Source organism: Mustela erminea, chromosome 20 (assembly GCF_009829155.1).
Source record: "Mustela erminea isolate mMusErm1 chromosome 20, mMusErm1.Pri, whole genome shotgun sequence".
NCBI lineage: Eukaryota > Metazoa > Chordata > Mammalia > Carnivora > Mustelidae > Mustela > Mustela erminea.
The window spans coordinates 30492847-30518046 of record NC_045633.1 but is presented as its reverse complement, the minus strand read 5'-3'; the positions used below and the strand labels follow the sequence as shown (position 1 = coordinate 30518046).

Below are 25200 nucleotides of genomic sequence, written 5' to 3'. Positions count from 1 at the left end.
TGCTGTTTTGTTGTTGTTTATCTTTTCCAGTGAAAGTCTAAACTTGGTTGTAGAGCTTTACTTTATTTATTTTTAAAAAGATTTTATTTATTTATTTATTTATTTGAAAGAGAGCGAGAGAGATCATGAGCAGGGGAGAAGGGTAGAGGGAGAAGCAGGCTCCCTCCGAGCAGGGAGCCCAATGCAAGCCTTGATCCCTGGACCCTGGGATCAGGACCTGAGCCAAAGGCAGACATTATTAATTAATTAATGTATTATTTTCGGCACGTCTGACTGGCTGAGTCTGTGGAGCATGGAACCCGGGATTGTGAGTTCGAGCCCCCCATGCTGGGTGTAGAGATTATTTACAAATAAAATCTTTTAAAAAATGCATTATTATTCATACTTATTATGCAAATGTATTATGTATATTTCCATCTTTTAAAATGCCATTTTTGGGTGCCCGGGTGGCTCAGTGGGTTAAGCCTCTGCCTTCAGCTCAGGTCATGATCCCAGGGTCCTGGGATGGAGTCCCGCATTGGGCTCTCTGCTCAGCGGGGAGCCTGCTTCCCCCTCCCCCTCTGTCTGTCTCTCTGCCTACTTGTGATCTCTCTCTGTGTGTCAAATAAATAAATAAAATCTTAAATAAATAAATAAATAAAATCCCACTTCTTAGTACAAGTAGATTTTCTACAAGAGAAAATATCGTTTGGTACGGTTGAATGTCTCTCAGCCTATGCAATCATCAGAGAATTTACCTTCGTTCCTAAGACGGATTGCACTTTGAAAACCACTGTTTTACATCCACCTCCATTTTCGTGTCCCCGCTGAGAAAATTTCATTGAAGGAATGTGGAGTGATTCTTGGTTTTGTAGGATACGGATTGCACTGGGTTTGGGTGGGATGTTTAGGAACTGGATTCCAAGACTCACTGCAGTTACACTCAAGAATCCCAAGTGGCTTGAAGAGGGGTGGTCACTCCTTGCCCCGAAAGCTGCCCTCTGTGGTTGACTTGCACGGGCAGCAGCTGGGGTGTAATGTCTGCGTTAGGGCTCTGTAGTGTGCCTCGGGTGGATCTTTGGGTTTTTAAGGCCCCTTGGTGCAAACTGGTATTCTGCAGTGAAGCCTAATTGGTGGGAATTTATGAATCCTGCGGTTGTCCTTTGGAGCTGTGCAAATACAGCGAGTCTCTGTCCTCAGATTATTGTTGCGATGCAGTTATGTCCATTTGCTTCTTCTATAACTGGCTGGAGGCCTCTTCCCACACCATCGATGTGAGTCGATATGTATTTATTGAGTGCCCGTTAGATGTGGACCAGAGGGCCCCCATCGTGTTCAAGGGGCTCTTTTGTACCAACAGGTCCATCAGATGAGCTCTCAGTGGGCTATCCTAACTCAGAAAGACAATTAAACCAGAGTTTGCACGTTTTCAGGTATGTCGGCAAAACGGATTCCATAACCATCAGCGTGTGGAACCACAAGAAAATCCACAAGAAGCAGGGGGCTGGCTTTCTGGGCTGCGTGCGGCTGCTCTCCAACGCCATCAGCCGATTAAAAGATACCGGATGTAAGAACCAAATACTTTTCTGCCTCTCCATCCAACCGAAGAAGGCTTATGAGGCATCTTTTTTTTTTTTTCCTTTTGAATACTGAAATACACAATTCCTGCCTTCCTCCCTAGTTAACATTTCCCTGGGTTAAGTTTTGAATTGTTTGTTTGCAGACCAGCGTTTGGATCTATGCAAACTAAACCCCTCAGATACTGATGCAGTTCGTGGCCAAATAGTGGGTAAGAACTTTCTCATCTGTATAAAGAGATGCTTTTACAGACTTTCACATTCGGCGCTTCCTCACCGAGAAAGCACACGCAGGCACTGTCAGTGGTGACTGATGTCAAAGGACAGGCCACATCCGGGGCCATCTTTTCAGCACTAAAAACGTTCATCTTGTGTGGTTTTCTTATTTTATCTAATTCCCTTCATCCTGTCATCCCAAGTTGAGGACCATGACTAGGCTCCCAAAAGATTTCAGGTTAGAATTTCAAATATCATTTGAAGCACCTCATTCATGGACGATTAATTTGTCAATGTCTCTTCCAAGGCACATGATAAGAAATGTGGCCACACATGCGAGGGCCGAGAACTGGTTTCTTCAGGAAGACCTACTGTGTGTGTGTGTGTGTACAAAGCAAGGATGACTTCGGAAGACGTCCACGTAATCGGGATTTTATAGAGTTAGGACTGAACTGTGGAGGAGGGAGAAAAATGAGATATGCTAAAGTTACAAGTGTTGGCAAGAGGTATCCCGTTGGAAGCGCTTTCCCTGTCAGGTGGCTTGTTCTGTTATCCACCTCATTTTATTAGTGTTTTAGGGTAATTCCCACGTGCATTGCAAGGAGCTGGAGAAAACCCAGCAGTTCAGCAGCATACCCGAGTGAGTTAGGACCCCAAATCTTGCAGGCACTGTCTTTGAAGAGACTTGACTCAAAATAAATGAACAGGTGGTTACGCATCCTGAAAACTGTCGTAATGAGAAAGTTCTCACTTAATGCTTTTCCGTTTGTGATTTCTTTTTCTCCGTGGAGTGGTGTGCCAGGGGGAAAAACGAGTATCTAGAAGCAATGTTATGCGTGTGTTTGTTGTTCACAGTAGGGATAGAGGATAAATATTTAAATTCATCTAGACTTTGCAGATACTGGAAGCGCTCTCTGTGTCATTAAAGATCTTCCTTAAAAATGAGGTAACTTAGAGGAAGCGACTATTATGAATCTTTATCTTTCATGGGGCGGATGAAAACGCAGCACCCCCTTCTCCGCACTTCCCAGGACTGTTCCAAGCAGCTCGCGGAGTCAGTGCTTCATACTGGAGAGCCTGGCAGTAGATACGTTTCTGTGTGTACACGTGCCTCGCTTTGTGTAGTAATAGCGTACGGAAGTTACACATTCGCAGTGGCTCACTGTGTGACAGTTGTATGAAATGCCGCTGGTTTCTAATGCAACACGTTCTTCTCTGTTTTAGTCAGTTTACAGACACGGGACAGGATAGGCACTGGAGGCTCCGTGGTGGACTGCAGGGGACTGTTGGAGAACGAAGGGTACGTATCCCCGTGGCCGTGCCCGCTCGCATCTCTGCTGCCCTGGGCTCTCTTGGTCCCTGACTGTAGCCTTTACACCTGCGTGCTGAGCGCGTGGCACGCAGGAAAGGACTTCGGGCTACAGGCCGGGTTTCCCTGTTTATAAAGGAAGCTGTACAGATGAGTGGCACCGTGCCTGCAAGATTCCTCGGGATCCAATTCAAAGAGGTTTTCCCTGGCCAGAGATGGGAGTTTGAGCATCAGTAAGAAATATAACTGCAACAGACAGGAACACATCAAATATATGAAAAATTCTTGACATGACACTGAACAAAAAAAGCTGTGAAACACTTAAAACAAAACAAAATTTTAAAAACTCTATGGTCCCTGTCCTAGTTTTGTGATGCCCAGGTGCCTTCATGGAGCTGGGCAGCAATCATTAATAGTTGCTAAAATACCACCAAAGAGAGGTGATCTGACATTGACGTAGCTCTTGGAAATCCAGTCGGAGGAATGAGCCGACCTCCCCTGCGGGAGGGCACAGAGCAGTGTCCAGAGGGGGCGCTCGGTAGAGTGCGGGGGACGCCGTCTTGGACAGCTGTATCACAATAGGAATAAATAAAAAGGAAGAGAATCTACAAATTAATAATAAAAGAGATTTAAGAGCCCTGTGCTGTGTGGGGACCTCTGTTAGATCCTGATTAATGACTGGAGAAATTTGGACACTGGTGTTTGATGATATTAAAAAAAAAAAATCAATGCCCCTTTTTTCATTTGTGATCATGGAAGAAGTCCTTATCTTCTCGAGATTATATGCTGTAAGGATGAAACGGAAACACGCTGGGATTGGTTTCAGGATAATCTAGCAGAGAGCAGAGGATAGAGTAGCAGCTAGGAGCTGGCTGTTGTCGTAGCTGGACGATGAGTCCGGGGGGCTGGCGGGGGTGGGCCGTGGAGGCAGTCTCTCAATTTGTGCATGTTTGAAAGTTTTCAGTGTAAGATGCTTCTAGAAACTACTTGTGAGGGGAATAGCCTATTAAGGTAAATTGTCTTCAGAATTGTTCGGGAGGTAGAGATGTACGCTCGAGAATACTTTAAGTCGGTGCAGCGCTTTACATAACCGCGAGTTCTATTATACAGTAAAGTAATGAGGGAAATGGAGTATTTGGATTTGATTTTAAAGCCAGAAACATGACATCTCATTCCATGAGCTCCTTAGAGTGCAAGGTCGGGCTTCTCAGTCGCTCAGCTCTCCCCGTGCCCGCATCCTGCACGTGGCCTCGGTCGTGCTTCCCGCAGGGCTCCCCTTGGCTGCTTGTGGGTCTCGAAGAAATCTGTCTGTTTAAACAGGACAGAACGAATTTCCTACATCTGGGTGCTGGGCGCATCTCTGTGGAGGGAAAGCCCAGTAACAGGTGTGGGGGCTCCGTGGTCAGTTTTTAGGTGCTTGTCTCGGGCTGGGGGCCCCATGCGCGCTATGCCACTCTTCTTTCTAGAACCGTGTATGAAGACTCGGGGCCCGGGAGGCCACTCAGCTGCTTCATGGAGGAGCCGGCCCCGTACACAGACAGCACTGCTGCTGCTGCGGGGGGAGGGGACTGCAGGTTCGTGGAGTCCCCGAGTCAAGATCAGAGACTCCAGGCGCAGCGACTCCGAAATCCCGACGTCCGGGGGTCTCTCCAGACGCCTCAGAACCGACCCCACGGCCACCAGTCACCAGAACTGCCCGAAGGCTATGGTGAGAGACTCTACCCCGCCATCCCCCTTAGTAGCTGCCGTGGCTCCTTTTGTTGTGACTCGTCCGTGCCCCGACTGCCCATGTGGCAGAGCCGGGCCATACGGCGGCTGTGTCAGAATAAGGACAAGTAAAAAAGGTGGTGATAAATCGTGAATGTGTCAGCAACTGCTCTGCTCTCCCAGTTTAGCAATCGTGTGAACGTTTTAGGCAAATGAAGACTAAAAAAATATATATATATATGCAAGATGATGTGTGGGCTGGATGGGTACGTGTAGCACACAGTGGCGTGAGTGTGGGAAGGCCTGCGCCGGGCATGAGGGAAAGGGCGCATCTGACCGCCCCAGAGCGGAGAGCCCAGGGGAGGAGGAAGGTATGGAGATGCGCAGAGAGTAGCAGACGTGAGAGTGGCCATTGGTGACTGGGCTCAGGCGGAGGGCAGTGCCAAGGGGGCCATGTGTCCCGTGCTTTGCGGGCTGTGGCCGGGGAAGGGGAGCACCGCTTCGGCGGGTGGGAGTGGGCCGAGCCCCCCAGACAGTAAGTACGTGCAGGGCTTGTGACACCAGCAGGGCCGGCGGAAGCTCACCGCTGCCCTGTGTCCCTGTGATTCAAAAGAAAACCAAGAGGAGGCTTAGTTAGGCTCTGTGCCGTGAAGATGCTTTGACAGCTGTCCTTGGACTTGACCCTCACGGCCCCCTCTGGTTTCTCGTGCAGAACAAAGGACAACGGTGCAGGGCCAAGTTTACTTCTTGCACACACAGACTGGAGTCAGCACGTGGCACGACCCCAGGATACCAAGGTGGGTTTTCTAGAATGCACGGTCAGAGCCCTTTCTCCAGTAGTTTCGGGGGGACTCCCCCTGTCTCCCCACCGGCCCTCTGCTGGATGGTAGCACCCCTTGGGCTGGAAGAAGTGTGAAGTGTGGCAGCGCCGAGAAGGGCGCTCTGGGTTGGAGTCCCAGCTCTGTTGCCCCCTTCGGACTCCTCTCGGTAACCGGGTCGCTGCTGTTGTCACACAGCTGCTGCTGTCCCTGAGAGAGCAGGATCTTGAAATCAGATCACGTCACTGGAAAGACCCTCGCCCCTAGATGAAATCAAATGTGCTCTTGCTTGAAAATCCAATGAGCCCTTCAAGGCGTGATGCTGTCATTTTCAACAAAAAATAAACAATGGATGAATGATAGGAGAGGCAGGGTTTGCTTCAGATCATGGGGGCCGGGGCGGGGTGGGGGTTAGTGAGTAGCGGCGTGTTTGAAACAGGTGGATGATGAGTCGGTAATGGTCCGAGTGGGTTATTCGTTAGTGGTCTCTCTCTACTGTTGTATGGGGTGAAAGTTCTCCATAAGAAGACATGACAGAGGAAATACAAAGACTCTATCACCTTTCTCTCTCCTACTTTACTGTCCCTATTGCCTCAGTCCCTTGGGGACCATTCCTGGGGGAGATGAAGCTTTTCTATACGAATTCCTTCTACAAGGCCATACATCCGAGCCCAGGTCAGAGAGACCCCCGCCCTTCCCCCATCCCATCCCCGAGTTAAGTTTCTTTTTTTTTTTTTCTTTGTTTTGCTTTCTTTTTCGAAATTCATTTTGTTTTAGAATAGCATTACTACCTAATAATATTTTTAGTAATGCTCGTTTCCTCTCTATTCATAATTCGTTTCTTCTGAGAACAAGCTTCCCGTTGCTGATTTTCTGAGTCTCTGTTGAATTTAAGATTCAGGATCTATAATTAGAATGGAAATATTACCTGCAAATGAATGAGGTGTCCCTTTAGTACCCACTGTGCTAATTAGACAAGCGACCTGGTCAATGATGTTGTGCCCCACCGTGACTGGACTGTGTTGCGGTCACTGATCACGGGGCTGGGATCAGAAACACTTGTGGAACGGAGCCCAGTGGAGCCTGAGAATGCCGATTCCGGGCACACCTGCTTAGAACTGAGAGATTTCGGAGGCATGTTAATATGCCTCTGTGACCTCGGAGCATTTAATTTAGCTTGTAAATTCAGAGAGTTTGAGCTACTTCCTGCTACTTGGCCCTCTCCAGTGTAAGAAAGGCTGTTCCCTGGGTGGACCAGGTTCCCCATCACGGCTACAGGCTCTGAGGGCTCTGTTTTTGTCTCTCGGGTGTCGCTGCCACCAGCAGCGCACAAGCCTGGACTCAGTGGGAGTGTGGCGTAAGTAGCAACGTGACTGCCCCCTTTTAGTGGAACGGAGCCAAGGCCGCGTCGATCGGGGTCTCCTGTGGCACCTCTCGCTGAAGTTTCGGTCTTCTGCCTCCACACACAGACGGACAAACCTCTCTGTTATCTTCCATTTTGGTAGAGACCTTAACAGTGTGAATTGTGATGAACTTGGACCACTGCCACCAGGTTGGGAAGTCCGAAGTACGGTTTCGGGGAGAATATATTTTGTAGATCATAATAACCGAACAACCCAGTTTACAGACCCAAGATTACATCACATCATGAAGTAAGACTTTTCATAAAATCTTTGTTGACCTCTGACATTTATAATTTAATGTTTTCTACTAACAGTTCTCTTAGCTACTGCGTTGTTAGTGGAGAGTAAGCGTTAAGTAAAATAAAGAGTTGTAGACAAGCGCATGATTCAGACTCTCAGGTGAGCTGCGAGCTGTATCGTGGCCACCTTTCTTTGCCGCAGCCTCAATAAAACTCTCCCCGAGAGGGCAGTCTGTACTCAGTACAGCTCCTTTCTCGAAGCTTCCACACACGGCTCTCCGAGGGAGTGTGTGGCCCTTAGAACGAGGGACATCGAAAGGAAGCTTCTCCTTAGTGCTCGCTCGTCACCACCTGGAGGGGCTGCTGCAGCCTGAAATGCTCCTCATCGGAGCCTTTTCCTGTGCCCGTCATTCCCGGACAGCTTGGAACTGGGAGTTACCTTGGATCCCATGTTCAGGATCCCGGGTTTGTTGTGTCCTCCAGAACGTAAGAGCCCATGTAGCTCTTCTTGTTGACAGCTGCCCTTGGGGGCAAAACCTGGACTAGACAAATGCCCATCCCTCTTCTAGTCCTAGTCCTTGATTTTACTGGAATTTTGTGAGTGGGCTTAGAAATAACATGGTTATGTTAGCAGAGAGAACATTTTTTTCTCGAAGTTCTGTGTAATGACTCCCGGTGGCTTGGTGCGGGGGGGGGGGGGGGGCGGCATTCCTTACGGCTCCATTGGCCTTTACTTGTGGAGTGACCTTGATGGTTCTGTTCTTCTCAAGTCACCAGTGCCAGCTAAAGGAGCCCAGCCAGTCGCTGCCATTGCCTAGCGAGGGCTCTGTGGAAGACGAGGAGCTTCCCGCCCAGAGATACGAAAGAGATTTAGTCCAGAAGCTGAAGGTCCTCAGACACGAACTTTCACTGCAGCAACCCCAGGCGGGTCACTGCCGCATCGAAGTATCCAGAGAAGAAATATTTGAGGTATGGAATTCAGTGCGACCGGCAGTGAGGCATAGACTGTTCGACCCTGTAAACAGAGAGTGAGTTCTTCTTTCTCTCTGGTGTTTCGGGTCTTGATTTTTTCTTTTTTTTTTTTTAAGATTTTTTTTTTATTTCGGAGAGAGAGCAGAAGGAGGGAAGAGAGGGGAAGCAGGCTCCCCGCTGAGCAGGGAGCCCCACGTGGGGCTCGATCCCAGGACCCTGGGATCACGACCCGAGCCTAAGGCAGACGCTTCACCCACTGAGCCCCCCAGGGACCCCTTCAGGTCCTGATTTTATTACTCCGCAAATTGCAGGGCTTTTTCGGGACCAATGGGCACAGAGAGACTGTTTTCTCCTTTGGTAGGAGCTGAAAAGCTCAAGAGCTTCTGACGTGAAAATAAAGAGGTTTATGTGGAAACCAGTACTGAGTGTTACTGTCCGTGCTCTCCCGTGCTCTGTGATGACATATTCCCGCAGTCTGGGCGTTTCTTCACAACCAGGCATCCCTTCTACTGCCTTGCACGGAGTTTCACCCAATGGCTTCGCCTCCCCAGAGAAGCTTAGTGGCCAGGTGGCCACCAGATTTTTTTTTTTTTTTTTTTAAAGATTTTATTTATTTATTTGACAGAGAGAAATCACAAGTAGATGGAGAGGCAGGCAGAGAGAGAGAGAGGGAAGCAGGCTCTCCGCCAAGCAGAGAGCCCGATGCGGGACCCGATCCCAGGACCCTGAGATCATGACCCGAGCCGAAGGCAGCGGCTTAAACCACTGAGCCACCCAGGCGCCCCGGCCACCAGATTTTTTAACGTGTTTTCTGGAAACCAGAAGATGAGGCGGTTCCTGAAAAGGGTTCTGTCCTTCATGCAGCTCTCTGGTGGGGTCAAGGCCACTAAACAGGCAGGACCCTCTCACAGACAGGACCCTTTTCTCAAGGAAGGTGATCGGAAGGTCAAATCTCAGCGATGTGCGGGCCTTATCCTGCCTGCCAGGGGAATCACAGGCAGAAGCGATCAGAGGAAAGTGGGTAAGAGCTGAACTCAGATCCCCCCTGGGCTGCAGGGGCTGGGTAGGGGGTGGAATGGGGGGGCACGGAGGGCAAGGATGGGCCTGTGGGGAGCCCAGTGGCGTCTCCGGGGTGATGGGCACTGAGGAGGCGCCCGGGGCCACGCTCAACGCCCGTGCACAGCCGGTGTTGGGCGAATAGACGGATTGGCCAGAATGGCCATTGAGCCATCGTAAATGGTTGCCGGGGAGAGAAAAGCGCCAAGTTACTGACGTGTTGCTGCCAGCGCATGTCCACTCAGCATCCTCTTCCCCTCTTGGGATGCTGAAGCTTGAATTACATTAAATTTAAAGCATGAAAATATTCTCAAGTGCCTTAATCATTGAAAATATCTGCATTTAGCTAGTTCCACTCAAAAATCTGAATCTGGGGGAAGGCTGGGCTGGCCACCTGTTCTCTGTGTTTTGGGTAAGCTACTGTGTGTGTCTCACTTAAACCTTTTTTTTTTTTTTTCTTTTTTGACTCCGGAAATCCTGTGATTCTTCACCTCAGATATAAAAACAGGCTCAGAATTCATTTACTGTTCAGATTCTCTAGGGACGTCTTTATTTTGGTTAACATACAGAAGTTGGGATGCCTGGGTGGCTCAGTTGGTTAAGCGTCTGCCTTCGGCTCCGGTCATGATCCCAGAGTCCCGGGATCGAGTCCCGCGTCGGGCTCCCTGCTCTGCGGGGAGTCAGCTTCTCCCTCTGCTGCTCCCCCTACTTATGCTCTCTCTCTGTCAAATGAATAAATCAAATCTTTCTTACAAATATGTAAGTTGTTCTTAGTATGGCCACGTTAATTTGGAGAACATGGACTCTAGTGAGGATGTATGTTTGCTCTTAAGCCTTCAGTAATTGTGCTGCAAATGGGGGTGTGTGTGTCCTTTTGGTGTGGCATCACCAGGCGCAGGCTGCCTTGTTCCTGAGGGAGACTCAGGGAGATCAGGTGACAGGCGCCACTGCATACAGGACACCAGAGACACCGAATCAACACTTTGAATGGAACCAGCTCAGACTTGGGTGTAATTGCACGTGCACCCTGGTTGGGTCTCCATCACCAACAACCTGTCACCTTCCGTAACTGTAAATACCACCCGTTCTTCTCTCTGACACTGTCGTTTTGCCGAGCAGGAGTCTTACCGTCAGATCATGAAGATGCGGCCCAAGGATCTGAAGAAGCGGCTGATGGTGAAGTTCCGGGGAGAGGAAGGTCTGGATTATGGCGGAGTGGCGAGGTGAGGAGCTGGGGCGGCCCCGCTTGCTGCTGCACGGGGCTCCGCGCCCCCGGGACGGGAGGTTTTTCAGAGGCGCTTGTCCTGGGGCAGTCCGGACCCCCTGCGTGGCCTTCCGCGCTCCTGGGATCGAGGCAGTGTCACAGCCACCAGAATGCACGTCTCCTTTGCCCTGAATTTACTTCTTAGAAAGACAGATTTCAGCTTTTCAGCCCACCCCCCCCAACCCCTACGTCATCCCGGAGCTCCAAACCTGAAACACGTGGGACATGCTTTTGAAATCAGTCCGGGAGTGAGGCAGTCAGCCTTGCTTTTCCCAGGAGGGGACTGTGGGGCACTGGTGTCAGAGGAACTCTGCAGAATGATGCGATGGTCAGAATCATTCATGCAAGCGATCTTAAAAATAGAAGAATGAAAAACTGCTATTTCCCATCCTGTCTTTACACCTTGGAGACAACTGCCTTTTCTGCGCTTTTAACTCTCTCTCTTACTGGGTAATTTTATGTCACTAAACTGGCCGAGTTCAGACATTCACGACCTGTGGTCATAGACACAGATGGGCTGGGGAATTCATGCCTGTGCTGAAGGCCCCGTTTAACACTCACTTCCTGGTTTGTGCTGTCGTCATTTGGAGACCTTCCTTCATTGTCTTTGTAACTCAGAATAATGTCTTTTCTTCCTTTGTTTAAAAAAAGATTTTATTTGACACAGATCACAAGTAGGCAGAGCAGCCGGCAGAGAGAGAGGGAAAAGCAGGCTCCCCACTAGCAGGGAGCCCGATGCGGGACTCGATCCCAGGACCCTGGGATCATGACCTGAGCTGAAGGCGGAGGCTTAACTGACTGAGCCTCCAGGCGTCCCAAAGAAAACAATTTTCATTCAGACCTTTGAAGGCATTGCCGTCCTGTCTTTCAGCACCTGTCGTCACTGGTGACAACCTGATTTTAGTCCCTCCTTCACCAGAAGTCACTTAGGCCCATCTGGGACCGCCCATCATCCAGAGTGTTCTGCCTTTTTTTTTTTTTCTCCCCCTTCCCGTCCTTACGTCCTGCTGCCACGTCACCACCATCATCACTCCCTTCTCCTCTTCGTGTGTTGCACTTGTCCGGCAAAACCTTGACCCTGAACAATCCTATCTGGGGGCTGCTGAGCCTCTGCTGAGCGGGGACAGGTGGCCGGGGGACGATGCCGTCCACACCGCTGGCCTCTCCACACCTTGGGGACACCCAACCTTTGCCGGACACTGTATCCCCTTCCTGTCTGTGCTTTAAGGAAGCACTAAAGGCGAACAGAGCAAAGTAGAAAGAAAAGGAGGAATTCCAGGAGCAACTGCTCCTCCCTCGGTCACTGACCCCTGCTCGGTTCCCCTTGCGGCAGAGCCCTCGCAAGGGTCGTGCTGCTCCCGGCCCCGCCTCCACATCTCTCGCTTCCTCTCCACACCCCCTCCCTCCCTCCCCGGCACCCCTTTCTGCCCTCTGAAGCCCCTTGTGTCAAGGTCTCCCCTGGCTGCATCTCTGCAGACCCCGCGATGCCTCCGCGGCCTTCACCTCCCCTGGTCTGTCAGCAGCACCTGGTGTCGTCGGTCCCTCCCTGTCCTCAAAGCGCTTTTTCCACTGGGTCCTGGGCCACCACTCTCTCTTCATCTGCCTCCTGGCAGTCCCCTGTCGGTCCTCACCCTGGAGCATTGGCAGCCCCCAGCTTGGTCCTGGGGTGGCCCGAGTGTGCCCTGGGTTCTGTCTCTGCACCCGTACCCCACTGTACCCCACTGCTCAGTCCCCTCAGCACTGCACCTGTTCGCCCTGGGCTCTTCTTAGGGATTTGTAAAGCCTCCTGAGCCTAATGGTCCCAAATCTCTGATGGCGCCCCTCATACTAGCTTCTTGTTTCTCCCCAGCCACTGCGTGGTCACCTCCCAGAGCCCATCCACCTGTAGTCAGTCCTCAGCAAAGAACCCTGAGCAGACCACCCGTGGCCCCTCTGGCTCCCAGCTCCCCGCTTGGGCTCCTGTCCTCACTCGAATGCGTGGTGGCTGCTCCCCTTGCCCCCCGCCCCCCCCGTGTCTCACTGTCCTGCACAGGCCACCAGCAGCTTTCTGGAGGCTCTGCCAGTCCTCCCCGGCCCCAGGCTCCCAGCCAACCCCCCAGGTGCCCCACGGCCTCCCCCCTCCGGCCGCCGCGCTCTCTCCGTGGCCTGCCTAGGCCTTTGCCTGGAGTGTCCCGAGGTGTCACATAGCTTGTTCCCTCTGTTCTCTGGGGTCTGCTCACAGGGTAACCCCCTGCCCCAGCGGAGTCCTTCCCCAGCCCCGAGATCCCCGTGTTCCCCCGGCCTGCGTGGCCCGTGTGCTCGGGGGCTGTTCAGTTCTCGACGGGTCCGCCGAAGCCGCAGCTTTTCTCCTGCTCGCGGTTTCCTCTCCCTTCCCTGCTCCGCTCTGGCTGACGGGCCCCTCGCTCCGCGCCAACAGAAGTGGGGGCTCGGAACGGTCTAGTTATTTCTACCTGCTCACCTCTGAGTTGCTTTATTGCCATACACTTGACACACAACGTGACCTTCGTCTCCGGCGGGCAGCTCAGTGTTCCGGAAACACCTGGGCTCTGCTCACAGGTGTGGCCGCCACCTGTCACTGCACGGCGAGCGCCCCCCACGCCGCGGCCCGTGACCCGAGGCTGCGCCTCTCCTCCCCCACCATTCCGTGGCCCACCCCTGGCCGCTCCTCTCCGGCAGCCGTGCATCCGTTCCCTGTCTCTACGGGTCTGTTTCTGCTTTGTTCGTTTGGTTTGCGGTATTTTTTGGATTCCACATATAAGTGAAATCACAAGGTATTTGCGTCCGACCGAGTTCGCTCGGCATCATACCCTCTGGGTCGGTCCGTGTGGCCGCGAGCTCCCGTCCTTCTGCGGATTCACGTGCCCACATGTACGGACATCACAGCTTTCCCCGTTCGTCTGTTCGCGGGCACTGAGGCTGCTTCTGCATCTTGCCTATTGTCAATAATGCTGCTACAATAATGCTATTGTAAATAAGCCGAGGAGCGCGTAAGACTTTGAATTAGTGTCTTCATTTTCTTTGGGTAAATACCCAGTAGTGGCATTACTGGATCACATGGTGTGCCTATCTTTAATTTTTGGAGGAACCTCTGTACTGTTGTCCCCAGCGGCACTGTCTCGCACGTTTTTATTTTTTTTATGGTATCGTAACATACTCATTTATGGATTCCAGGGTAACAAAATATAAAATGAGAAAAATTCACTTTTAATCTACCATCTGTGATGGAGTTTTCACAGGACTGACTCTTCAAGAACACCCCTATAATGTTTGCTCTTGTGAAGACGGTGTTTACTCATTACCCATTAATGTCAAGACTCTACCACGTATTAGGCACTAGGGATACGACAGAGAACACAGTGATGTGTTCTCTGCCCCTGTCACCCCTTCCAAGTCCCCATCCAAAGGCGTTCTCAATCTCATGAGGTACAGACATTAATAAAAGAATTACACAAGTAATTCTAAAACTCCAGCTCTGGTAGAGGCTACCGAAGAGGTCGTGCTCCTGTGAAGATGTGTCTTGGGAAGTCGGGACAGGATGTCACATGCTCCCCACTTAGGGCAGGTTCTCAGCCCTACAGCAGCTACCCCAAGAGAAATTATGTTCTGATACACATTATAAGTGGTTTCATTTGGTTTCTGGGTAGAGCTGGGATTTTTTTTTTCAGGAGCCAAAAGAAAAGACATTGAAAAGCAAGGAGTCCCGATCTGCCCTGTGGCCCTGGATGGAATCAGTCCCCCACCTACTTCCCACTGCCTGTCTCTCTCTCCTCCTACCCTTTTGCCAAGTCCGACTGGGAGAAAGGCCGCAGAAAGGCATGCATTCGCCTGGCATGAGCTCACATTGGCACCAGCTCTCCAGGGGAAGCCATTTTTCCTTTCAAGACCATCCCAAGGTTCGTCTTGAACTTGATCTTGATTGTAGAAACCATCTTTCTTTTGGCAGTGTAACTTCTGTTTGCTCTTGATAACACAAATTCTGTCTCCAGCTAAGAGGATTAGGCTTTCTGTCCTCCTCCGTAGCGGAGAATCTTCCTAGTTACACGTTCATATCTGCCCCAACAATTTAAATCAGACTGCTTGCATTTTCTCTATTTCCTTTATGGTCTCAGAAATTCGGTGTCCTGAACTGTTCCAACCTACCGTCGTTCGTTTGCGTGGCTGGTACTACATATTCCCAGGCACACATGTGAATAGCTTGGTTTCGTGTGCTAGGAGTTCTCTTCCTTCTGCGTGTCCTGTTTTTATCAAGTCTTCCACACGGAGAGGTCTTTGGCGAGCCCCCCTTGGTTGACACCGTGCTCTAGTGGGAAGAGCACTGTGAGCCCTGGCTTTCCTGCCTCCTGTTGGGTCTTGCGTTATTTCACCCCTCAGATCCTTCCTCGTGTCTGTAGGGGATCAGATCTATCTCAGAGAGCTTTAGAGAGATTTAAATCCCACATATGTGTGTCTGCCTTCATTATCTGGTTGATGAGAATCAGTCTACACTTACTTCCCCAGTGTTTGGTACCGAACCATTTCCTGTACTGTTAAAAAACCCTTTTGCCTGTATAGTTAGCTCTACCCTTACCACTTCCTTAACATCCCTAATACGCCTCCCTACCTCCGTGCGTGACTCGGTCAGAATGTTCGCTTGTATTTTAATCACTTCCTGTCTAGACAGTTGCGGGTCCTTGGCTTTGGAAAATGACTCTTCTCAAACCCAAACTCTGAAACTTGGGGAGGAATCCAGGTCTTCTAGTTGGAGAATTCTGCCTTTCTAGTAAAGAATTTTGTAACATTTGGAGTTTCACTGCTTCTGGCACTTCCTTTCTGTTCTTTTGAGTTTGATACATAATTTTGTTGTGGTCTGATTCTTTTTTGTGTACTCCTCCAGTTTTCCTGAATTATTTGCACATGCGCTTAACCTTTCATAATCTTTCTCAATTCTCTGCCTTTTCTATTTGACAGAGTAAGAAATTCCAGAATAAAACTTGGGTCTCTTTATCTTAATGAAATTTGTTCATTTGAGAGGAGTTTTGAATAAAGAAGAAAAGGGTCTTTGTAAGAAGTGGCACAGGTGCTTGGGTACGGTTTTCCCCGTATTTTCCCCAGATTCCTCCGGATTCTACTGAGAGTGCTTGTTTTGTTTGTTTCTGATTTGGGGCTTTTTTATAATGAAATGATTGGAATATATAGGAATTCTGAAAGTAATTCATTCTTAAATATCCCAGATTTTAGAACTCTTAGAATTAATCTTATTAAGTATTAAGCTTGTTTTTTAAATTATAAAAGCAGCAAATGTTGGGGTGCCTCGGTGGCTCAGTCGGTTAAACGTCTGACTCTTGATTTTGGCTCAGGTCATGATCTCAGGGTCTGGAGATCAAGTCCTGCGTCAGGCTTCATGCTGGGCGTGGAGCCTGCTTAGGATTCTCTCTCTCCCTCTGTCCCTTCCCTGCTTAAGAGTGCACATGCTCTCTCACATAAATAAATGTTTATGGCAAAATAGAAGAATTCAGCAAAACAGAAGATTATGAAGGGCAAAAGTTATTCTTAATCTATCTCCCCAGACTGTGAAATATCTTCTCCTCGCTTAAGTGTGATAACATGTTATAGTGGAAATTGAAGAACTTTCTAGAAAGAAGCAAAAGAAGACTGCAGATGCCCCAGAATGTTAATTCTCAAGTTAACTACTGTCAGCGTAAATCGTCCCCCTCTTTCTCTTTGCTCTGTGTAGACAGCTTTCCTGTTTTGTGTGTATGTGCGCACGCGCACACTCTTTTTAAAATAAAACTAGGATCTCGGTCCTTCTTACAGTACTTTTGTCTGTTACTACCACAGCATGAGCGTCATCACCCGAGATGTGTGTCTCTGCACAGTAGCAGAGAGAATTTTAGCTGAGGTGCAGGAAAGCTGACCAGGTAGCTGTCGAGAGGACTGCCCGGAGGAGGTGGTCCTGACTCGGGTCAGCGCGGGTCTTCCTCAGCTTCCGACCTGTGCAGGGTCAGGGCCAGAAAAGCCATTATTTCTCATTCAGCCAGAAGCAAGTTGTTCCTTCCCAGTCTGTGCTGGGCCCCTTCTCTCAGAGCAGGGTATCCCCACCAGTGGGGCCTTCCAGGACACAGGGAACCCGTCTGTCTGGTAAGACCGAAGACCGGATGTTCTCGCACGTATAAAATGCCTTTCCACTGTTCTTTTTCCTAGGGAGTGGCTTTACTTACTGTGTCATGAAATGTTGAATCCCTATTACGGACTCTTCCAATATTCTACGGACAACATTTACATGTTGCAGATCAACCCAGATTCCTCAATCAACCCCGTAAGTATTCATGAATGGAGAAGGGGCAAATTGGAACATTTTTAAAAATGGATTTCCAGGTTTGGTCTCTATCCTCGGTCTGTTCGATCTGGACTTGCTCGGAGTCTGTGGTAAATAGACAGCGAAAGGCCGAGTGGGAACCAGATTAAGGGGAGTGATTTCTCTCCCAGGCCCGGGATCACAGGGTATGTTAATTTCAAAGACAGCAAGAGTGAAACTGAACTGCTCGGACTACTCAGAGCCCTTTTTCGCCAGTTGAGGGAACCGAGGTCGGAGGATTTGCTGATCATGTCATTCTGAGACCGGGGCTATGAAATCCGTCTTCTCCCAGTCAAAATTAGAATTTTCCATAATTGGTCTTTTTGCTCGTTTGAGAGGAAACGTGAGCACGGAGTAAGTGACCGGCCTGAGGTTAGACAGCCGGCGTGTGGAGGGCTCTCCCTGTGGGGCCGTGTCCTGTGGTCACTGCTGCCGAGCCCACGGCCCTGAGGCAGTCTGGGATCAGCTCTACTCTACAAACATTCAAATATGACAGAGCCTAAATAGAAATGAGGTTTTGATGAATTCCGATTATAATTCCAACTGAAAGCAGAGATGTGTATTTCCCTGTTAAAAACCAGAAGAGCTCTAGTTTTAGAGTGCTTCACGTGCAGAGAATTTTCCTTTATGTTCCTTTTTCATTTTGTCTTCCTTCTTCGGATTTTTTCTCTTCCGCTTTCTCCAGGGACTCGGGAGGGATTGCCCTCTGCTCTCTTTCTGGTAGCACAGTGAGAAGGCGGCCGGCTTCCCCAGGCGCCCTGCACTTAGAAGGGCCTGTGCTTGGTTTGATTCTGCCATTGCCAGTGTTGAAATTCTTAATTTTTGAGTAAGGGGTTCTGCATTTTCCTTCTACACCGAGTGCCACAAATGATGTCGCAATCCGGAGGAGGTGTTTGAACTAAGGGCCTTTCAAATGCTCAGATGATCTCTACAAAACACGTGCTCTGGGTTTTGACTATCTAACCAGCCTTCCTTTCTCTGTGGGTGAGCACAGCCTGTGAGTAACCGAGTCCGTGTTCGGTCGTGATGGGACGGTTCATTCTCTGGAGAAGCTTGGAGAAAGCCCGAAGTTCGAGGTTCCCACTTTGGCCGGGCCTTCTTCTGATGACTTCGTGTTCTCTGGTGCCTCCTACAGGACCATCTATCTTACTTCCACTTTGTGGGCCGGATCATGGGTCTCGCTGTGTTCCACGGACACTACATCAACGGAGGCTTCACGGTTCCCTTCTATAAGCAGCTCCTGGGGAAGCCCATCCAGCTCTCAGATTTGGAGTCGGTGGATCCAGAATTACATAAGAGCTTAGTGTGGATTCTGTAAGTACAGCCTTGCTGTTCAGACCATGGCGAATTCGTGCACAGCCACCCTCTCGTACGCCAGATACATTCGTTCTGCGCATGTGTGTATGTGTGTGTGCATGTGATTGTTTTTGAGGGGTGGATGTGAAGTTAGAGAAAGAAAATGCTGTTTCACAACCAGATGCATAAAAGTAGATCGAATAAGGAATACTCAGTTAACATTCTTCATGATGGTTGGCCAGTTTCACTTTATAGACTAATTTCTTTCGTTGTCTTGTCAAATTCTTTTTTTTTTTTTTTTTAAGATTTTATTTATTTGACAGAGAGAGAGATCACAAGTAGGCAGAGAGGCAGGCAGAGGGAGCAGGCCTCGATCCCAGGACCCTAGGAATCATGACCTGAGCCAAAGGCAGAGGCTTAACCCACTGAGCCACCCAGACACCCCTGTCTCCTCAAATTCTTAAGGATCACACATCCTTGTAATCCTTGGCCTGACAGATGGGTGGGTGGTTTGCTTTTGACTCTCATGGGGGGATGGAAAGTCAAAAACAAAATTAGTAGCAAAGTACCTTATGTCAAAGTATTTGATACAAGAAAAAGATCAAGAAAAATTCCATTTCGTCACCGTTGTTTTAGAAGTCTCCTAAAACGCTTTTGAAAGTAGTCGGCCCGATCCCTGGGGACACGGTCCTTGGGAGGCAGCCGAGTCCACAGGAGCAAGAGATCCAGCCTCTGGCAGGGGGAGGGCGCGCCGAGGAGCTGAACTCAGTTGTGTCCTGTGCTCTGTCGGCTCCACTTCGCGTGTCCACACTGGGAACGGGCAGTCTGCGAGGGGCGGGCCTCCAGCCCAGGGGAGAGCTTTCACTCTGTGCCAGAAGTGCGGCAGGGGCAGGGGGCCGTTTGAACTCTCTCAAGTGCCACTTTGTGTGAGTGGCTGCTTTAAAGGGGGGGCGGTCTCGTGTAGGTGTGTGTCCCTGCAGGTGGCTTTTCCTTGGACTCCGCTCTTTGTGAATCCCTCCTTTCTGTTCAGAGACTCAGGTGACAAAGCAATCAGGTCACCATGTCTTGTAAAATCACAGAATGGTAGGGCTGCCGTCACCTTCCTGCGAAGGGGGAAGCCGAGGGTCAGGGGCACATGGACGTGGAGCTGGGGTCCCCCGGCTCCTCCCAGTACCGCACCCCTGCGCTGGCACAGGCTCTGTGTCTGCCCGCGGCAGCTCCTCCTGCAGCTCTGGGGTGGCAGGCGGTCAGTTCTGTCTGTCTGTCTGTCCCCTGGATCTTCCTCGCTCGTGTTCTGTTCTCTGCTGTGCTGCGGCAAAGGTCTGACCTCCGTCTTCTGTCCTAACTCCTACAGAGAGAACGATATCACCCCCGTGCTGGACCACACCTTCTGCGTGGAGCACAATGCCTTCGGGAGGATTCTTCAGCATGAACTGAAGCCCAACGGCCGAAATGTTCCTGTCACAGAGGAGAATAAGAAAGAATATGTCCGGTAATGTTCCAGGGGATGGTGGCCGCCGCTGGGGCATCCGGGTGCCCAGGACCGTCCCGGGCACAGCTGGGTCCACATTTAGGAGGTCACAGCTCCTTCACTGTCAGAGGCTTCCCTGTCCCCATCAGCACGTGGGGCCAGAATCACAGTAATTGAACTGTCGGCTTCTGCGGGCTCTGCGTGGGGGAGCCCCGATGCCACCAGGCCTGACCTGTTGAAGGGGCAGTAATGATCCCCCCCCCACCCCGATCCCAAGTGGCACAAGGGATTGCAAATGGCCTCCCGATTCTGGGTGTGAAGTGGTGAGTGTAGGAGAGAAGTGGAGCCTGGAAGTTTCCTTGAGTTCAGTCTCGAGGAAGTCTGCTCCATCGTGGCCCCACCTCTGACGGCAAAGAAATGACGAGTTGCCGACACTAGAAATCTGGAAGCCTGTGGGCACGTCGGAGTGCTTGGGGGGCCTGACTGGTGTGTGGCTCTCATGATGTCCCCGAATCTTACTTTCAAATCTACTTTTAAACGATGGCCAGAATCGTTGTAACAAGTCAGGTCAATTCTTAGTAAAGAATTACTTTACCAACAGGTCAGGTCTATTTTTAGTAAAGCTTTGGAGTGTGTCCAGGCCTGGGCTGACTTATTTTTAACCCAGTCTTACCAGCTGCTGGGGGGGGTTCATGCCCCCTCCCCCCAAACACCACCACCCAGGGGAGGCCTGGCGGCGGGGGGTGAGGTTCAGCAGATGATGGCCGACCCTGCTACGGAGGGAAAAGTGTTCTCTTGCCCCGTTTGGTATCGCCTCCAACTCCTGGGACTTTGTCTTTCAGGTTGTACGTAAACTGGAGATTCATGAGGGGGATCGAAGCCCAGTTCTTAGCTCTCCAGAAAGGATTTAATGAACTCATTCCTCAACACTTACTAAAGCCTTTTGACCAGAAGGAACTGGAGGTGGGTGCTTACTGGGCTGAGCCAAGTCCACAGTCAAGGTCGCGAGCGTGATCCCTATTTTCTTGTTTTACATGTGGCGGCAGAGTGAGGCTCCCCTATTCCCCAGCAGGGCCGGGGCTCTCGGGGCTCCAGAATAACAGGGCTAGAGTGAGTGTCTGTCTGCTTGGCAGCAGCCAGTCCAGATCCTTCTCTGGACGTCGTGTGGGTGTTCTGTGGCTTATCTTATTTTTCAGAATCTCTGTCAGTGGAGGTTCCTAACCCCCTCCAGTGTAGTCGCCTCACACCGAGGAAGTTATCTCGCATATAACCAGGTTCCCCCGGCACATCAGCTTTCTGCTTTTGTTCTGGCTATTATTAGACTCGGAACAAAGTGTTATTGTCTGCCCTAATCACACTTCACTTGCTGGAACACAGCAGTTCCACCTCTGATGCCGAATGGCTCGGGGCTATGAAATCCTTCTGTCTTTCTGTCCCCGGTGAGGCACCTCCCACCCCAGGCAGACCCACGTACGCGTGGACCTTCCGCTCCAGCCTTCAACCTCTGCTGGTCCCAGCCCCTGGGGTCCCTGGGATGAGGCCCCATTTTACAGCTGGTTCTTCCGTACCGACTCCTCGCCGCTGTGGTGCAGCGCTGAGCTGTGGTTGTGAGAAAGCCCGAAGCTGGGGGTCCGAAAGCAGCCCAGCGTGGCAGCATCGGGCACACCGCCGCGCTCCCTGCCTGTCCAAGCCTGGGGCTCATTTACTCAGACGCAGTAACTCTCCTCCTCTCCCGTCCTGGGAGCTGGAGCGGGGGCGCGTGTGGCATGACCCCGGTTTGGGGTCTGACCTGCTGCCGAACGCCCTCGCAGCTGATCATCGGCGGCCTGGATAAGATCGACGTGAGCGACTGGAAGTCCAACACGCGGCTGAAGCACTGCGGGGCCGACAGCAACATCGTCCGCTGGTTCTGGCAGGCGGTGGAGACCTTCGACGAGGAGAGGAGGGCCAGGCTCCTGCAGTTCGTGACGGGGTCCACCCGGGTCCCTCTCCAAGGCTTCAAGGCTTTGCAAGGTGACTGACGTGGAGGCGGGGCTCCTGGCCCCAAGCATCTCCCCCAGGCGCGCCCCCTGCCAGGCCATGCCGGGATTCTAGAAAAGTCTGCTAGGGACGGGTGTAGCCGGTGTTCCCTCAGAACAACTGCCTAGCATTGTGGAAGGGGCTACCCTACCCCCCAGGGGCCGTAGAGACCCTCTTTCCTGCATAGAACGTGGCAAGCTCTGGTGGCTCTTCCATCGGCTGGCTTCTGGGGCTCCAGGCTGTGTGAGCCTCTGCCCAAGAACACACCCGTAACATGTAGGAGAGAATGTCAGCACAGCCCAGCTTCCTGCCAAACCCACCTTTCCCAGCATCCCTGCGGGCCACGGGCTCAGGGAGGAGGGGTGTGTGGGGGGCAGTCTGCAGCCGGGGGCCGGCCAGCCCCATGCTTGCTCGCAGCGGGGTCGGGCCAGACCTGAGCGAGGAAGGGCCCTGTGGATCCAGTGCGTCGCCTTCCCCTACAGAACTGGTTGAGAGGGAGGGTAGGAAGCGCAGCAAGGCTCTGAGGAAAGAGATCAGAGTTCGTGACGTGCACCACGGATTCATTTCTGAGTCTGACAGCGGTTCTCTCAAGGCGGGCCTGAGCGTGGGGGAGAGAGGCCTGGCCTGAGAAGTAGGAGGTGGGCGTCTCTGGCTCCTGTGTTGGTCATTAACGCCAGGGGTCCTCCCTGGGACTCGGTTTTGTTCTCTGTGCAAATGCACTGCCCGATAGGCTCCACTGTTCAGTTTGGGTATCCGTCCTGTCTCTCATCCCTTCCGACAGTGATTAAAAAAAAAACTTGACATCTAGATTTTTGATAACCCTGAGAGCAAGAAAGAAAAAGGTATGGCGTAATTGTATATTTAGACCTAGTACATGGAATTTTGCATATTAGTAGTGAGAGCAGACACATTTCACATATAGAATATTCCCTGTAGACGTCTCCGTATTTCAAGGACTTCTCTGAGTGACAGAAGTTCCTTCCGTCCCCTTGGGCTTTCGGCCCAGGTGTTGTGTCCTTTTCTCTTCCCGTCGAACCTCTCCTGGGGAGATTTTGTGACCCTGTGTCTTGCTTTTGTTATAACTCTGCTCCTCTGCCAGTAGTGGGCCTGCTGGCTAAAAATTTCTCTCCAAAAAGAAAAAAGAAAAAAAAGTATCACTGGTAGTTTAAGGACTTTACCCTTCAGATACCCCCACTTGAGTGGGTTCGTGGCCGGGGCACAGGAGAGTTCTCACCAGTCTTTGCTCTTGCCCTGTGATTTTTCTAGAATGTCTGGTAGAGGCCCCTGGATAGCCACGGTCAGCAGATGCTAAGCCACACAGAGGCTTGTGCTGCCACAAGAAGCCCATGACCTTGGGCAGCACAGCCCACCCCGGCACTAGGCTGAGGGTGTGGTGGGCAGCGGGGTCGGGGCCGGGGCCGGGCCCTGCCTCTGACGTGCGTTAACTAGAATGTCTTCTCGTAAGGCTCTGCAGGCGCGGCAGGGCCCCGGCTCTTCACCATCCACCTCATCGACGCCGACACAGACAACCTCCCGAAGGCCCATACCTGGTAAGGCCCGTTCCCCGGGAGCCTGTCTCCGGGCTTGCTGCCCTTTGCGTGACTTGTCGCAGCTCTTTTCTGGGATGGAGCGCTCCGCTTCCTTAATCGGCGTCCCGGGGCCACTGGCGATGGCCCCAGTGTCAGCCGGAAGGAGCCCTCGGCAGCGGGTCGCAGGAGGGTTGTCAGAAGTCCGTCGTGACATGGGCTTCGTGTCGCCTGGCGCTCCGGCAGGTCCAGTCTTGTCTTCCTGTGCGCGAGCACACACGTCCCTCTCTGCAGGAGAACTAGTTTCTCTTCTTAAATTTTTTTTTTTATTTTAGTTTTTAGAGAGAGTGAGCGAGTACACGCGAGTGGTGGGGAGGGGCCGAGGAAGAGGGAGAATCTTAAACAGGCTCCATGTCCGTGTGACCCGGGGCTGGGTCTCGTGACCCCGAGATCGGGACCTGAGCTGAGATCAAGACTTGGGACGCTCAACCGACGGAGCCACCCAGGTGCCCCCAAAACTCTATAGTTTCTATTTCTAAGACTTAATTAGAAATCGAGAGCGAGCAGGGGCAGGAGGAGGGAAGGAGGGAGAGAGAAACCGGAACAGACTCTGCGGGGGGCTCAGAGTCGGATGCGGGGCTTGATCAGGACCTGAGCTGGAACCACGGGGCAGACGCGTAACCGAATGCGCCATCCACGTGCCCCAAAACTGTAGGCTTTCATCTGGAGTTACCTGCCTTCACTTCCTGGGACCCCATTTTCCTTCTGGGAACTTAGTCTGTGATGATGCATCTTGTGTACTGAACAGTGTTTCTTCCCCAGACTTTGAACTTAAATAGTATCTACAGCAGATTAAAAATCAAGTTACTTACATACGCTTTGTCTCAGAAGCCATGTACCGAGAAGGCCAGCGTGTCTAGTTGAGGAGAGCCAGGTCCTGGTCCTCGGGAGGCACGGAGCACAACAGAACGTTCCGGGGTGGGAGCCCGGGGCTGTGGCTTCCCGTTTCCCGGCGCAGCCGGCCCAGCAGCACCGTATCCGTTCTCGGCAGCTGCTCGCCTCCCCGTGGCCAAGGCCTGGCCCAGTTCCGTGTTGGAACACGACAGCCATGAGCGGCGGCGTCTAATGCTGAAGCCCCCCGCCCAGACTATCCCACCATTCACCCCAATTCTTTCTCAAAAAACCATCCTTGGGCTGCCTGGGTGGCTCAGTGGGTTAAGCCTCTGTCTTCGGCTCAGGTCATGATCTCAGGGTCCTGGGATCGAGTCCCGCATCGGGCTCTCTGCTTGGCCAGGGAGCCTGCTTCCTCCTCTCTCTCTCTGCCTGCTTGGTTTCTCTCTGTCAAATAAATAAATAAAATCTTTAAAAAAAAAAAATCCTTAACTGTTTAACCCCTTGTATTAGACACTCTATGGCCTCTCAGAATTCTGTATTTCTTTTGTTAGGAGAGAATATCCTTCTTAAAGAGTTTTTTTTTTTTTTAAACACAATAGTAGAGATGAGTTTCCCCAGGGAGATGTTGATTCATCTCCTCCCTCATTTTTATTCATTTCATGTCAGTGTCCGGGCTTTGCTATTTTATTAGTTTTGAGCTATAGCTTGTTTTTGCAAGAAATACTCCAGACTGCCCCCTTTGGTCTCATATCAAGTCACGGGGGATCGGCTGGGCGTGCAGTAGATGGAGGTAGGGGTGACCTGTCAGCCGGTCTGGATTGCGGGGCTCTCTGCAAAGGTGGTGTTTGGTACCAAGAAATAATTTTCCTCAAAGACAACACACAAAATGAGCTGAGAGCTTTGTCCTCATAGAACCAGGAAATAGTAATTGAGTTAATTTTGGTTTTCAAGATTTTAGGGTCTGTGTTGCTGTGTGTGCAAATTTTCATTGCACAGAGCAGAAGAGGACTTGGGGGGAGCAGAGAGCTTGCCTCTGCCTCCTCACCCAGCGAGGCAAGGAGATGCTTCCCCCCTTTTCTTGGCTCTGTCCATGCGCACACACACACACACACACACACAC

At 51.2% G+C, this 25200-nt stretch overlaps 1 protein-coding gene across 5 annotated transcripts in view; it reads left to right on the top strand.

Moving 5' to 3' along the window:
• SMURF1 (SMAD specific E3 ubiquitin protein ligase 1) overlaps positions 1–25200 on the top strand; it is a 106644-nt gene that overhangs the window by 78097 nt on the left and 3347 nt on the right. For 2 of the 5 annotated variants that reach the window (XM_032328466.1, XM_032328468.1), the window contains exons 4-17: positions 1413–1546; positions 1703–1768; positions 2997–3072; positions 4548–4789; positions 5501–5585; positions 7112–7258; positions 8019–8217; positions 10396–10499; positions 16721–16835; positions 18010–18188; positions 19525–19662; positions 20484–20604; positions 21453–21654; positions 23126–23210. In XM_032328466.1, coding sequence (XP_032184357.1) covers positions 1413–1546; positions 1703–1768; positions 2997–3072; positions 4548–4789; positions 5501–5585; positions 7112–7258; positions 8019–8217; positions 10396–10499; positions 16721–16835; positions 18010–18188; positions 19525–19662; positions 20484–20604; positions 21453–21654; positions 23126–23210 — 1893 coding nt within the window. Of the gene's footprint in view, positions 1–1412; positions 1547–1702; positions 1769–2996; positions 3073–4547; positions 4790–5500; positions 5586–6203; positions 6282–7111; positions 7259–8018; positions 8218–10395; positions 10500–16720; positions 16836–18009; positions 18189–19524; positions 19663–20483; positions 20605–21452; positions 21655–23125; positions 23211–25200 lie in introns of all 5 variants that reach the window. The other 3 variants (XM_032328470.1, XM_032328467.1, XM_032328469.1) reach the window with 3 other exon arrangements.